The following is a 16,943-nucleotide window of genomic DNA, read 5'->3' as shown; positions in this document are numbered from 1 at the left end:
TTTTTATTTCTGTTTAAAAAAATGAGAGATGAAATTAGGAAGAAATTTTTTAAACACCATGATTTTTTTATTAGAAAATGGAATTTCATACTATTAATTAGAACATACAGATAAATATAGATACAAATAGATAAAATGTAATAATAATGACTTTTGTTTCTTTAATGTCTCTTTTAAGATATGGTCCTTAAAAGCATATCCAAATTCGTATTCTCCCAAAATTTAAGTAATCGTCTCTTCTGTAATTCAAATTGGGTAAAAAAAAAAAAATAATTGGGAATTCTTTTCTTGAGTTGCAAGCATTCGAGCATTTATAATACAATTTTTACTAACCGAAAATTCAAGTGCATTTATAACCAGTCAAGGAGTGCTCTCAAGACTACCCAGACAATTAGAGAAACGCATACCAGGCAAGATGAAAGATGAAGGAAATTAGTGAAAGAAGCCAGACCAGTCAAAACTATCTAAGTCAGTGGAGAAATGCAGACCAAAAATAAGCTGAAGATAGTTGCTCTTCCCCAATAACAACAACAAAACAAAACAAAAAAAAAAAAAAAAAAAAGGAGAGAGAGAGATATATATATTTACAATCAGCCGTAAAAATTACGTAATATCAGTTATGCTTCTTTAATGCTCAAAAACGCTAAAAGTAACACAACGATTATGCTACACATTCTGCATAGCAAGACCTCCCCACCCCCTCGTATTTGGTTGGTTTCTGGGAAATTTGCCAAGTCCTTTTTCAATGCCCGTAATTGAGGAAAAGATCTTCGTTTCTGAGCCTCTCTCGTAAATATATTTACAGCTCTTTTGCTTATGGGTTCTCACGTTGTGTTTTGAAACCAAAAATATCCTTATAGTAATGGTCGTGAGCTCTTAAATAATTTTCGGTACTTAAGCAGCTTGTTGAAGTCGCACGTCGTAAAAGTACGTCCGTGTTTATTATGTTTGGAGAGGATTGAAATGTTGGTGTAGAATTCCATTAGACTTGCTTAAAAATGAGAAAAAAAATATACTAGAATTGTATATCTGTATTTGTTTGGGTGAGTGCCAGTAAGATTACATTGCTATCTCTCTTCTTTTTTATCCGATGGATCAGAGAAAGATATTTACTGTTACATGAAGAAAATGATAGGTTTCAGTTAACTGGGTTGCTATTAGTTCTTTTAACAGTTTCGTTCTCTTTAAAGTTTAAAATAAATACAGAAATGAAATTTTCTGCATCTAAATTTCAAATTTATTTACAGAGCGTTTATCCATCACTTGAAAATGAATACTTATTAAAATACTTTGTTAATTAATGATTATAAGGTTTTCCCGTGCATTTTAATAAATTGAGTTATATTTAGCATATACTAAAACTTTAACTACTGCATAGATCTGTTTTGGGGAAACTGTCATACTGATAGCTGTGATTTTGCATGGAAGTAAAAAAAAAGTGCATAATATAGTACACGTTTTTCAGTTCCATAATAGTATGTTTGTTACAGGATGTATCGTCATGTGTTCCTGTAGTATAGTGACAGTATATCAGTTAAGTAATCTATATACATGAATCAATTTCTGGCAAAAGCTTCCAGAATTACTGACCAGAACTCGTAATATATCTACAATACCTACTTATTCGCACTTAATTATACAATTTCGCTGGCAGAGTTTAGAAAAAAACAGAAGAAATTTTAGGCATTTTACATCAAACAAATTTATCGATATGTATTTCATATTAAGTAAATAATTGGAACACTGATACTAATATTGATAATAAATACCGATATAAGGAATACATATACATTTAACTGCTTTTGTAAGTAAATACTGATGTATATGAAATATACACTTTAAAATACACTCCATACTATTTTTAGTCAATAAATATTAATTGAATTATAAAGCGGGATTTTATCACTTTGTTTGCTTAAACAGCTATCCCCCCGAAAAAAGTTTTGTTAAATTTTAGCATTATGCCTTTAGTTTAGATATATTAGTGTTAAATAGTTCTTCTAGGATATGAGATTTTAAATGTTTCACTTAGAAAAAATATGAGAATGCTAGATGTAAAATTCCTTTTCACGAGATTTCTTTAATAATGATTAAACAGTGAATGACTGGAAATGTTAAATTTCATCAACAAATAACTCTATAGAATTATCTTGCATGTGCTAATAATAGCAACGTGTGTTCTCATAATTTCTCTTCTTTATATCTTTCCAGGGGTTTCTAGGCTTGTTCTTTTAGTGCATGCCCGTCTGGGAGACCTTCTTGGATCCGAAGTTCATTCCAGTCAAGCGTCACCAACAAATGCGAGCAGACTGGTCAATTCTCGAGTCATAGGCGCTTTGCTGGAAGGTCATCGCGTCCTTAGTCTTCCGAGACCAATCACAGTCACTTTCAAACACTTACAGGTAAGGAATATGACAATATTTTTTAAATTTTCTGTTTTGGCTTTTGGAGACAATTTTAATGACTACACACTGCTTATTGAAATGAAGCAGTATGTAGTCCGATTCTTAATTGTGGTAGTTTTCTTGAAAATTGGTTCTGAATAAATTACCGTAATATAATTGATGCAGTTGTCTTGATTTATTACGAAAAAAAGAAAAAAAAATGTATGCGTTCGGAACTGTTTCCGTTATTCTAGCCGCACCTTATTAAGATATGCCTGATGCGCTTTTAGAAATTCAGGAATGGCTTTCAATGCAAATATTATAGTCAATAGTAAATATATGTCATTAATGAATTGTTATTTGTATATAGCGTTTATGAAGTGTATTGATTGGTCCGAGCCCACCAGCGGCTGAGCGGTAAAGACGCTGAACACTGGTAGTGCGGTCTGAGGTTCGAATCCCGCGAATGGACTGGCTGCATGGGCGTTTTCGTGGTTTTCCCCATGTGTAACGTGTATACGAGCCAGTTTCCATTAGAAAGTCTTCCACGAAGGCATCCCTCCTTTCAGGTAGATAGCCCGCTTGCGCTTTGCCATAATTGAGTAATGATTGGTCCCGAAACAGAACCTGAAAATTATTTCTTTTTAACTGATATAATTAATTTAAAAAGATGAATTTAAACTGTGGGAATAAGGAAGCAACATTTATTGAATAATATTTAAAAAAGCCATAACTGTTATTTACTGTAATGGGAATTTTACAGAGACTTATGAACCTAAAAAAATAAGGTATCAAACTTGCTTTTTATTAACTCTTCTCGTTCTTACTTTTGGTCTTCACTAACTACACAGAAGCCTAGATTAATTGCAGTAAATAGGTGATTGATAAAACTCAACTAAAAGGCTACGTCTTACAGCAGAACTAAAAATTGTGTTCCAGCCAATATGGATTCCAACTCTACACGGTAATAAATACAAAATTCACTCCACAAAAGATCGCTACACTACTGTCCCCAAACTACAGATTCGCTAGCTATTTACGCTCAAACCAAGCGAAGGCAGATGAAGAAATTCATAAATGATTTGAAAGTATTAGAAAGGAATTAACATAAAAATAAGGTGTTTGCTAAGACAAATGTTAAAAACTTAACAAGGGCTCAGAATTTTAATAATTTTGTTTACATGACATCATTTCTAGCTGTTTGCGATAAAACTGTGTCTGAGACAATTTTCTGTCGATATAAATCGGTTTTCATACATAATATTGCGAAATGTTGATTTAGAATTGGTTGAGAAACGCGTATCTGATTATGCAATACGTATATCCTATGTTAAACTACTGATCTTTGGAGTTTATTTGAAACATATATCAAGCGGAATTTTCAGATATATTCAGAAGAACTCGAAAGCTGTGAAACAGTGAAACGTTTTCTTTGAAATCCAATTCAAATTTCATTATTTATGAAACACGATGCCATCTAGTTCAGGCTCACAAATTTGTGAGTAAATATGCATTGCGACCGAATTCCGAAGCATTAATAGTGGGCAATGTAAAATTGCATGTATCAACCATAAATCGAAAACCTAATACCCTGCGTTTCCGAAAATTACATAGAAAAGGTTCGTCGAAAATTGGAAACGTTCATTTCTCTCCGTTGCTGAATTTATTTCCCCCGTCTCTCCCCGTTCAGAACAAGGGACATAATTTCACGGATATTGCAATTTGTATTGCCTTTGAATGATTGTAGATTTTAGCTTGCAGGAAAATTGCGTGCTGCAAATAATAAACAGTTAAGATGTTACGTTAGAGATCAGGATATGCATGTAGTATTTGCTTTGGGACTGTCTACGAAATTCGGAGATAAGTACTTTTTATGTGTGGATGAAATTACATGCGTTGGTAGGTATAGATATTGGAATGCTGCTTTTTATGATGGCAAACTAAAAAAAAGAGAGAGAGAAGGAATATAAATTTATGAAGTAAAATAGCAATTACGTTCTAACAATAATTTACGCAAAGAAAATCACTTTTTGTTATCTTGATTAATGTTAAATATGTAATATGTATAGTACTTTAAGTTATTTATGCTAATGAATTAACAATACATAAAATATTCCGGAAAGCGATCTGAAATATTTTTTCAACACTCAGATGAATATAAGAGGATTTTTATTAGATTATTATTGCCGTAAGTTACTGTAGTCTTTAACTAAATCACAGCTATATCTAACTTAAGTCATCTGGTAACGGCACAAACTCTATGACCACGCAAATGGACTTCCCGATGTGAAACGCGAATACGAACCAGAATATGAATATATGATATATATATTCTTTTAGAGAGACCTTTACCGAAGGATTCCTATCATTAAACATACAACTCGTTTGTTTCACAGGATTAGTTTAGAGGATTTGAATCGAACTTTCTTCTTCTGCTTGAGTGAAAAGGACGAAGGAGAAGCATGTGCTGACGCGATAACAATAGACCAAAAAAATTGTGCTTAACCATTATTTATCAAAGGCAAATTATCTTGTAAAGGATTATTACATTCCCCAGTGTGGGATGTAAGTGGTTAACACATCAAACTAGCAATCGAAAGATCTGTGATTTGAATTCCAGGGAAGTTAACTGCAACATAACATAAATATAGTTAATTTCCCATGTGTCCTGCTCCGTAAAATCTAGTAGTCTGTGTTTTCAATCCATAGATAGAGTAATAAACTTTATTGAAGCGAAAAAAGTACCAACAAAGGAAACTAGCTAAAGTATTTATTAGTATCCGTAACACACGGAGAGCAATGTCTATAGTATTGCGGTATGAAGTTCCTCTGTTCCATACCTGCAATAATTAGAATGTTAATTGCAGTTCAAAGTAGGTATTTAAAACTAATTTTTGGATTTTATACAAACAAATCACTAATCTTATATAAAAGAGATAATTGCTGACTTTCGTTGAATAAAACTATCGAAATCTCTACGGCCCTTTATTTGGGTTGCTGTCAGCAGTTAATTTACTGTATTAGCACATTCAATCAGATTTAGTTGCAGTGCATGCATTTCCACCAAATCACAGATGGTATGCGGCAAAATACCCCGTAGGGGAACTTACCAATGGAGTAGATCTCTGAAGAGAGTAGTTCATATGAAGATAATATTTGTATATTTTTTTGAATAGAGCTGGACTAAAAAATGAGAACTAAATGTTAACAAACTGGTCGATTGAATTAAAAGACTCTATTTTTGCATACGGTAAAGATTCGCTGAAAGCAGTTCATGGGGTATGGAAATTAATTTAGCTAGGATTTGACTGAGTCTATTTTACTTACCCAATTTTTACATGAAGGTTTATTAGTTGTTTCACGTAATTTTGAAATCTAGTATTTACAAAATCTGAAGCGGCTGTTTAAACAAGTAACTAACACCTATTTCTGCAGCTTCATTCATATTGGTAATCGTGTTAAAATTTAATTTTGTCACAAATCTGCGCTCGTATTTATTCTTGTTCGTAGTAACGTTCGCTTACAGATAGAAAATAAATTAATTTTAACTCAGGGCTTAATTTCTAAGATTAGAAGGGCCGGAGACCTATGGAAGACCGTCAGCAAAGGACTATTAAACTCATTAATAATTTTAAAATTAAATAGTTAATTATTATCAAATTAATTAATGTTTATAAACTGTTATTTAATCAATAATTATTATGTAATTAATTATAATTTAATTGACAATTATCATATAATTAATTATTATTTATTGAAATAATTAAAATTAAATAAAATGTAAAGAGATAAATTGAAATGTAATAAGCAATTTTTAAAATAATTTTATTGTTAAAGTAAAATTTTCGAGAGAAATTCTTATCCAATTACATAAAAGAAGTGCCGCAGCCTTCTTATTCAGGGCTCTGGTGCGTTCCGGCTAGAATCATGATTTATTACAAAAACTAAGAAGCACAGCACTGGAGCCGAGATCCGGTGGGCCCCGGCCTAATTTAAGCTCTGATCGTAGGGGGGGAGGGAAGTTCTTTTATCATCACTAAAATTAAATATACTTAAAGTATAGCTGATGAAAATTCCAGGGCAAAACAGAATGAGGGTATGAGTGGGTGGAAACAAGAAATGAGGGGAATCTTGGTGAGAAAGAACGTTCTCTTTGACCACGGATCTCTGTTGATATAATTATAGCCATCAATCTATGTGTGTCACGGGTAAAATGAGTTCTGAATCCGACTCCTAAGGATGCATGTAAAGTTGCTGGTTACGCTTCCCCCATTTGTGGATACTGTGGGAAAACGATGTATAGAACGTGCTTAAGCAGTTTATCTCAGTATTTCACTCTTATTGTACTCGCTGTCACTTAACGCACATTTAAGAAAAATTTTCCTTCCTGCGAGGATAACTAACGGTAAGCATCGATAACAATACACTAGATACGATGGCATGGCGAGAAATTTACACATTCTTAAACAAACTCCCCCAAATTTATTACCCTTCTTAAAGGGAAAGGTTTCCGCATGTAAGTGAGGGGACTTTACTTGAACGTCTCATGTGTTCGTATTTCTAGAGAAATAGAGTATTGCAAGGTCTTTTTTTGTTACACTAAAACATTAGGAATTCTAAATTTTTTCTCTTTAAATTGTGGTTCAGTTTTATGAAAAGAAGTAACGGAGCTCATCTTATTCAGGGCTCCCGTGCGCTCCGGTTAGAATTGTAATTTATCTTAAAAATTGAGAAGTACCGGAGCTGAAGTACCGGCCTCAGTTAGGCTCCGGCGCAATTTAAGCACTGTTTTAACCACCATTAAATATCTCTATCTCATGAATGTATTAGTTAAATTATATTTTTGATATAATTCTCCTAATCTAAACGACTGTTGTTAGCTAGATAAACTTCTATTATATAAAAGGTCGTATCGCATTACAAAGGAACACATAATAACTGCTGTTTGTTAATTAATCAATATTGTTTAGGATATATATATAATATATATATATATATATACATACATGCATGCATGCATATGTTCAACATTTTATTGTCAGAAAGAAGTTTATTCATATATAATTGTATGAAGGGTCGTCGTTATTCAAATAAGAGAGTTATTCTTAATCGGTGCATTTTTATTAAAGGAAGCAGCACTTATGTATAATTGGATCCCTAATAGCATATATATAATTGCGTATGTAATTATTATTGAAGAAGTTGAAATGTATTGCTTACACTACTTACGTTTAATGTAAAGCTTTAGATTTCACCAATAAAAAGTTATTTTTCTTTAGCTGGCTAATCAAAGTTGTGGCTGTATGCAGAATAAAAGGCATTAAATTAAATATTAGTTGAAGGCACATACATGCCTTTGAAGTAGTTAGCACACTAATTAAAATATGCATGATTTGATTCTTGGTAAGAGTATAGCTTATTTTTCATATTGCTCATACCGAAAGCATAATTTCCTCTATTGTAGTACATGCTTTCTGTAATATATTTATATACAGCTGTTTATAGGTTTGGTATAATTTAAGATGTAATTTCTGGAGGTTGAACTAAGAAATGTTGTCTTAAAATTATGCTATACTATATAAATGTGATATAAATATATATATGATATACTACTCGTATATAAAATTATGCTATATATTAAAGAAGTTATACTTATGGGAAAATAAAGAAACCATACTCATAGAATGAAAAGAAATTAGTGCCCGGAAGTGTATAAATAATAGATGATGTCTAACTGTGCTTTAATCTAAAAACTTGAAATTTATAAAGGTACTGAATACATGCTAACCATGTTTAAAATTCTTTACAACAGCATTAATATTTTGTTTAACAAGGATAAATAATTCCAAGAGCTAGAACTACTGCTCTTTTACTTATCATAGAATGTTTAATGAATCTCATTAAAAATTTAATTTATACAGTATGAAAATGGAATTTTTATCTTAAAGGGTGCTTTAACGAAAGGGAGCCATAATGAAAATTTATTGTGTTTATTAAATTATGCTAGTTAGTTAAACGTAGCGAATAAATTATAAATAGCTTCTAAGGAAATTGTTTTCCAGCATTTATAAAAGTAAAATTTCCTAATTTGTGCCACATGCAAGCGAAAAAGTATCTGCATCCTGAAATATATATTTGGTAGCTTAAACCTTGCATCGTCCCCAGCAGTGGTACTTCCGAAAAGAATCTATTCGCAGAAAATATTCCTCATTTCATTAAACAGAAACTGGGATTCTTCAGACACGGAATTCCCTCTTAACTGTTTAAAATTTAAGGAATCTGCAATTCAAAATTACTGCTGGGGTATTCTTCGGAGCGTGTTAAATCTTCGGGCTAGTTCATCGTCTCTCCCTCTTTTCCGTCTTCTCTTCTCTTTTCTGAGGGGAAAGGAGGGTATTCTGATAAATGGCGGATGTCGATCATATCGCAGAACAGGTTGCAATTTCTGAGCGCGATCGGTACTTGGATGGGCGCATATGGGATCCTCGCATATGGAGGCGTTCTCAGATGCATTGATCGTTTTCGCCGCTTGTATGTTCAGTGATTGAGATTCATGTCTCGTAGAAATGGGAAGGGGTGACCCAGGTCATGGAGCAGTGTCTGGCTAATCATGTACGGAACTATTCCCATTGGAAAGCGTGCTTCTCACTGTGAAGCAAAGCATGTGCAGTTAGCTATAAAGGGTTCCGGTGATAAAACAGAATGTTAATCTTCCCTTTATGGGGTAAAGCTGGTGTGTCTCATAATTTCATTACTTTGAGTTAGTTCCATGTGTTTCAACAGGGGGAAGATATACCGAAGCTTTGAAAATTTCATCATATTATTAAAAAATACTATAAGTAGGGCAGTATGGCTGATATTCATCATTATAATTTAAATAACGAGGGAATTTTCTAACACTTAAATGCAATCTATGAAGGAAATACGTTTAAAATATGTTTAAAAAAAAGGTCTGACAAATTGCAACCGTTGTCATTCTTGACCTAATATGCTTTGTCCCTCGAATTCTACATAACTCTTGTTAAAATTTCGGGTCTTCATTTCTGATTTGCTTACTCAATTTTGTTTTTAATATGTTGCATGATCCGTGGCTTATTTGCGTACAATTTGCTTTTAAGTTGCACCAGGAAACAATAATGCATTCTGATCTTAAATTTGACGATCGTGATAAACAATTAAGATTTAATAATCAGGAAATTATGCGATTGCCAATAATTTTCATTAAGATAACCATTGTTAGTCTCTGAAAAGGTTGAATTTGAATTAATCGATGAAGCACTAGGCCTGTTTCGAATATTAAGAAGTTGCATCAAAACAATAGTGTTGATTTTCGAAATAAAACTGAGCTAATTTTGCCATTTGTTTGGGGTTAAACTAGTCCATCAAAAAACGTCTCCAAGCGCTAATTTTAATATCCTAAAAAGAAAAAAAGAAAATACAGTACAAAAGCTTATAATGCGGTACCCATTAAATCGAATTATAAAAGGCTCTTTGTTTTCATTATTATACATTTTTTTTAAAGCAAACCGTTTCTGGTATTTAAAAAGCATGCAAATAGAACAGGTGGATTAGTTAACATTTTTAAATAATATTATATGTAAATTTGGTAAAAGTAATAAATCTGCTGAAGTGTTTTATAGAACAGTCGTAGAGACATTAGGTATTTTTTGGAAGGAGTGAGGAAAAATGAGCAATGCCTTCGCCGGGAATCGAACCACGGGCCTCTGGAATACACGCCCAGCGTGCAGACCACCAGACTACGAAGGCATGCTAAGAAGGCAGAAGAAATATTTTATACAGTAACCATTTTTTGAAACGGTAAAACTAGATTATTATTATTTAAATTTATATCTGAATGAGATACTTCAATTTCGATTCAATTTTAATGGTTTCAGAATAGGAATATATAGAGGAAACGCATACTGAGGCATGTAGGAAATCCTTTGCATATTAAAATATGAATAAATAATACTAACATTTGAAATCCATTCTTTTATAGCGCAGATTTTTTTTTTCATAAAAATCTTTTTTGACAAGTATATTAAAGGTTTGGTTATTAGATTACGGCAACGCACTCGAGAGCTATCTGCCTTAAGGGAGGGATGCCTTCGTGGAGGACGTTTTAAGGGAAACTTGCTCGTATACAGGTTGCACATGGGGAAAACCACGAAAACACTCATGCAGCCAGCCCGTTCGCGGGATTCGAACCTCGGACCGAACTACCAGTGTTCAGCGACGTTACCGCTCGGCCGCTGGTGGGCCCTAAAGTATATTAAAGGAAATTAAAAGAATTCATAAGCTATTATTAAGAATTTTATGTTATTTGTTACTTTCAGAAAAGTTATTTGTTAGTTTACTACACTGAAAGACTTTATTATGAAAACAGAAAAGAACTTACTAAATTTATAAATAATATATCTGATATAGATGATATTTATAATGGTAATCATATATGATAATTATTTATTTTCTTCGAAATTTCACCCTAAAATATATAAATTAGAAATCAATCGGAAAAACGAAAATTAAAAGCATAATCTTCCCCCCTCATTCAAAGATGTAACATTTTTGGACTTTTGAATAATAAAATTTTTGTATGGTATATAAATGTTGTACAACTACATTTGTTTTACGAATTAAGAATTTTCCCTACTAATTTTAATGCTGTCTTTTAAGCACATTCATACGTATTTAATGGGAAAAGTATTATTCAGTATTTGCAGTATTTATATAAAATTTTGCAAATAACTGTTACCATTACTCTCATTAAAGTTTTCAAAGCAAATTTAATACTTTAAAAAAAATGAATCTCTGCAGATCGACGGGGTAGTCGTAACATGAAATGCAGTGAAATAAGGTCATTCATTCTAAAATAATACCCAGAGGTCCAACTGAACAAAGATCTCTAGGTACAGGAGCATATAACTGTTGCGAAGAATAAAAACTTTATCTGCGTTGTTTACTTATATCATCTTAACCATAAAATCCTAACATTTGTTATCTTCCGCTGCTTGTTGCTATTTGAGGATATATAAGAGATCTGAAGAAGAAAAGAAGCTTTCATGGCAAGAAGAAGAGTCGGAAATCTTGATTTTGATCTGAGCAGCCTGCGGCGGGAAAATTTCTGTCCTCTGAGATCACAGTAAAGGAAATGAATGAGTATTATAGGCCGTTCTTTTAGTATTTTACTGTTCGAGATCATGCATTGAAGGAGCGTTCAGCCTTTGAAACGCTATAACAATTCGACGTCTTTTGTCCGGAAGTTCGTCTGTTTGAAAAAGTTGTGCTTTTTATTCTTCCGTTTTTATGTTCGTTTTGTTAATAAATTTTAGCTTAAACCAAGTGGATAATTCTTAGATTTTAAATTAGTTTTTAACTTCATTTTTTTAATCTACATTTGTTGGTTTTGTTGCGTAAGGCTATATGAATATATTATTTTTAATAATTTGAGTAGAACTGAAAGTTTGGCAGTACCTTTTTGTCCATGTCTTGTTAATTTCTAATTTTTGAAAAGAGAATGTATTTTCATTTTTCGCTATAAACAGCAAAACCTTTGTTATATTTCGTATCTGTATATGACGGCACCCTTTCCCTTAGCTAGATAAGCATTATTTACTTTGCCACAAACAAATAATCCAGTGCAGTTTTCAATAACTAATTTAGTGTTTTTGAAAATTATTTCGAAAAACAAGTACCTGAGTAGTGATGGAAGTTAAATGCTGTAAAACGACGAAAAGATTTATATTGGCGGAGGCGTTGCACAATGTATTTTATCTAGTCAATGTTAAGTTAAAGCCAGAAATTATAAAAAGAGGTTTATTTCAAGCTGATAGGCATAGTTTGTAAACAGTTTTACAGATACAGCATAACTGCTAGAGTCAACAGTGGAATGCATATGGAATGTGACGTCATCATTGTACGTTGGGAACATTTAGAGGCGCACTGCGTAGAATAATAGAACAGATACTGCCAGAATCGACAATAATGAGTGGATTAATGCACATTTGACATCTACACGATCGTCACAGGCATACAATTGAAACTACGTGGAATCGATACCGCCATATAATCAACATGGCGTGAGATCGGCAATGGCATACAATCGACATTACCGATATGACTCATAATTAGGGAAAGACGTCTAAAAGGACAATAATTCGAATTAAATTAAAATTTTTTTTCAGGGTACTTGCATAGAATCGCCACCCATATGAAATGAAAACTAGTTTTCAAGTATTGCATTGATCTTGTTAGCATATAATCCTGTTAGCATCTTATTAGCATAGAGTATTCCATATTGTATATTCTAGTCTATATTAATAAATGCCATGTATGCAGATTTGCTGCGTTCCCGCTTTACGTGTCCCACCAGTGAATAGGTGGTAACGATTGCTAAATACTGGTAGTTCGAGCTGGTTTTGCAAACAGTGGCTGAGGTTTTAAAGACTGCAAAACACTAGATGCTTGGGTTCGAACCCAGGCCAACGGGCTGGCTGTATGGTTGATTTTCATGATTTTCCTCATGTGTAACTCAAATAAGAGACAGTTAAAATTTCTCCGCAAAGGCATCCTCTATTATACCTTCCTCAGGCAGATATCCCTTGCGTGCTTTGCCATATTCAAGTAACCTATCCTAACCTAAAAATCTTTATATACGCGGAGTAATTTTTAAGTTCACATAATGTGTTTAAGAAAGCATGGTGTGCTGTTATTATTTTTGAAAAAAGTATTAAAATACTTAGGAATCGGAAAATAGTAGTCACAATAATAAGAAGAAAAGGAAAAGGGAAAAAAGTTTCCAATTCGCCTGTGAAAAACAACTCGCTGGCCGTCAGGTGGCCATTTCTGTTCTTAATGAACACAATATTTATTTATGTTTGTAATATTTTATAGAAGGCATCTAGGGCTTTATTAAACATTATAATTTCTTTTGCTTTTTGAATAACTTTATAATAAATAACTGCAATAGCTAAATTTCGACACTTGCCTTCCCTAAAACTAATTTCTCTTTCCATTAATTCGGTATTTGTATTTCCTACAATTTTAGGCTTAACGCGACGGTCCTTTTCGTCCATAAACACTTCAAAAAAATTTTTTTTAATTTATTCTTTTTCATGGGCCATAGTTTTCTGAAGCTCTTATGAAGTGCTCTTCGGCGAGTGTGACTTATTATATTTACACTTGGTAAGAAAACTAATTAATTCTTGTGAAAGTAAGTTCAAACATTCGCTTTTTATTGGTACAACTACTGTATAAAAAACAGCTAAAACGAAAAAAAAGTAACACGTGGAATACCTTCTGTAATGTAATTTTTTCGGTGCTTTCTCTGGAAATGTAATGTGCACTCACTATCTTAGCGAAAACTGAATTAAAAACGGATTTGCACTTTGAGACCCGTACGAGGCTAAGTGGACGGCTAATAAGGCTTCATTCTATTTTTCGCTTAAAGGTGCTTCAATCATAGCTCCACAGGTAACTCGATTAAAAGGGCCCAAACTATTCGGAATTCAATTAGACACCATTTTACAGATTGCCGCCGCTTTCCTTCCAAATCAAATTAAATCACAGCTCTCCTTTAAACGTACCCGTTAATATTCAACATATAAATTAGCTTGCCTGCTAATATAATTTAAAGGGTCAGAGAGTTAAGTGTGTTTCTGCGAGATTATTCTGGTAGTTTCTTTTCATTTTTTTTTTTTTTTTTTTTTTTTACTTTCATTGCCGGTTCTGTTTAGTGTTCGGTTTTACCTAATGATCTATAAGTGATTTAAATCCTGTATTCGTCCCTAAGTGAATGGAGTGAACGATGATTTTAAACGTAAACTGCCACATCAGTTGCATTATATATTAATGTTGGAAATACAGCGGAAGTTCTTTATCCGAACTAATTGAAGTAAGCTGTTCCGGATAATACCTTTTTCCCTACGACGTGAAGCTTGTTTTTATAAAATAATAAAATTGTCTTATTTTTGTATCCGCTATCTTCGGGAAGATTTCAATATATATTTGGCGGAATATATTTGGAGAATAAATTTAATGTTTTCCTTTTAAATTGCTTATTTTCATTTATAATTATCTGAAAAAATATACATTATAAGGTATTTCTCCCGCCTTTTTAGCATGCCTTCGTGGTGTAGTGGTCAGCATGCTGGGCGCTATTCCAGAGGTTCGATTCCCGGCGAAGGCTTTGCTAATTTTTTCATCTCTCCTGCTTCCCCCCAAAAATACTACTATTTGTGCAACGTATTTGTATAAGAAAGTTATTTTTTTCATTTAAATTTATTTCTTCATTAAAAATCATTTTTAAACTGTTGACTTTAAAATTACTAAACTAGAAGAAAGCAAATAGAAAAAAAGAAAAGTTATAAAACTTAAAAATTGCATATAGATTTTAGCAGCACTTTTTAATCGGAGTCGTGGAAGAAGAAAAGTCGTGGAAGTTCTCAAAAGCCTTGTATAAATATACATAATAATTTCTAGTGTAAGCATTTTAAATGCATCTCGTTTCTCAATAGATCGACATACTACACATGTTACATTATATACTTTTGGAGTTAAATCTAACTATTAACAATTCTGAGAAAACCCATTTATTTTCGTGCAGGAATCTTCTCTTAGCTTTGTTTTAAATCTAGGCTTTAGCTGTCAACTATTTGTACGCGATTACTTTCTTTGATTGAAAGAGGGAGAAAAGGTGTTTCCAAGTCTTCGAAAGACTGGTACTCTATCTGTTGCTATAGCAACGTCATCCTTTAATTACTTTCTCTTTCGGTATAGGTATCGCCAAAGTGATTGCCCTGTGTTAGAATTGAAGGGATTGATTACTGTTTCTGGCAAAATTATTTTTTTCTTTTCTTTTTTTTAACTTATCCTATTTATTTGAGAAGTGCTGCACTCAAAGTAAAATGTAAGTTAGATCCTATTATTAAAAGAGATAATCGTATTTAATCCTTTCCTCTGAAATGCAGTGGAGTGTCTTTAAAACCCGGAATGTAATAATTTAGTGTTGCATGTAGTTTGTTACATGTATTGCTTTTAGTTCAGCGCGTGAAAATTCGTTACACGTTTTGCATTTGTTGTAATAGAGTTAGGATTTCCAAAGCGTAGATGTCTTAGTTGATATCGATATTTTAGGAAAAGAAAGAAAAATTATGTTTGCTTATGAATTCTGTGAAGGAAAAATGTAAGTTCTTCATAAGCTGAAGAATAATCTTAATTAATGATTGAGAGAAATTGTAATTTCATTTTCGACTGTGGTACCCATTTGCTTTTAGTTTTTAATTAATATTTTGTTATTAGTTCATTTTAATTATTCAGTTTTTGCAACTAATAGCGGATTGAATATATTGAAAATAAAATTCGTATATAGTTAGAAGCAGTTAAATGTCTTGAATGTTTGAATGAAGAAATGTTTTGACGTATTTATAAATTGCAGATTTCAAAGCAAAAGTAGGAGTTTTCTGAGAAAACCTAGCGCTCAAATAAACGTATACGCGCATTATAAACGTAAAATTCACCGCTAAAATGCTTCTTATTTCTTTGATTAAATGCTGGTCGTATTTTACTCTACCTAATTTTCAATTAAACGTCATTGTATTTGTTTAGGTTGCTCGAATTTAGCGTTATGTATAGTGCTTGTTATTATTCGCAATTTTGTTTAACACTAATAGATCTTGGAACACATAACTTGCAATTATGAGTCTATTAATATTAGTAATAGATTCATATCCGCGAGTACCTGTTTAACACTGGTAGATCTTGGAGCACATTAACTCGCGGATATGAGTCTATTACTATAATATACCAAATGGTTAACAGTGTAATTAAACAATTCGAAATTTACATTGGAAATAAATGCATATTTATAACATTAACGTCTAGTTTTGCACCATTATTAAATTTAACTAACTAGAGACCTTTCAATTAAAATGTTAAACATTAATAATTTCACCTGGGATTTAGTTTTCAGGGGTAGGAACGATTTTTTTTTCATGTCTTAACATAAATACGATTTAGTTTACCGTAAGAAATTCGGCATGAATTCATCATTTCTTAAATTAACTAGTCTGGAGTGTTTTAATCTAATGACTTGCATACTTATCATTGATGAATCCCATCTTTTTCATTAGTAAAGAGAATCTATGAACGAAAAATATGTTGTAGCGTTCTTATTGAAAAAGCTTTAATAAATAAATTGAAAATTAATATTAAAAATATTAAATTAAAATAAATCCGCATTGATTTTTAAATCTTCTTTTGCTGTTTCATTAATATTAATAGTTTATTTCATAATATACTTTTCTGCAGCTAAGGGCAGAATTTATGGCTATGTAAGCTTCCTTTATGAAAAAAACATGGCTCGATGCATTATGAGTTAGTTGTAACAGGTGTACGGTTCAGTTGTTACATTATATGAAATGTACCACTTTTTGAAATTTGTAATATGTATAACTTTTCTATGAGTTTTCTGAGAAAAATAAATGAAGAGATCTTCTGCCTCAAGGTTGGCTACAGTTGCGAGAACTGCAAATTGGCATGCCTATGCGATTGATAAATGCT

The 16,943-nt window shown here is 32.3% G+C and overlaps 1 protein-coding gene across 8 annotated transcripts in view; it reads left to right on the top strand.

Annotated features, from left to right (window-relative positions):
* LOC118187993 (latrophilin Cirl-like) overlaps positions 1–16,943 on the top strand; it is a 1,172,776-nt gene that overhangs the window by 1,014,874 nt on the left and 140,959 nt on the right. For all 8 annotated transcript variants that reach the window (XM_085813010.1, XM_085813006.1, XM_085813005.1 and 5 more), the window contains one exon: positions 2,212–2,402. In XM_085813010.1, the coding sequence (XP_085669136.1) occupies positions 2,212–2,402 (191 nt within the window). The remainder of the gene's footprint in view (positions 1–2,211; positions 2,403–16,943) is intronic.

The sequence above is a fragment of the Stegodyphus dumicola genome, chromosome 3 (genome assembly GCF_044657685.1).
Source record: "Stegodyphus dumicola isolate Sdum_Otavi_A_Nest chromosome 3, ASM4465768v1".
In the NCBI taxonomy this organism is placed as follows: Eukaryota; Metazoa; Arthropoda; class Arachnida; order Araneae; family Eresidae; genus Stegodyphus; species Stegodyphus dumicola.
Note: the sequence above shows the minus strand (reverse complement) of the source record. Positions and strands in the feature narration are given on the sequence as shown.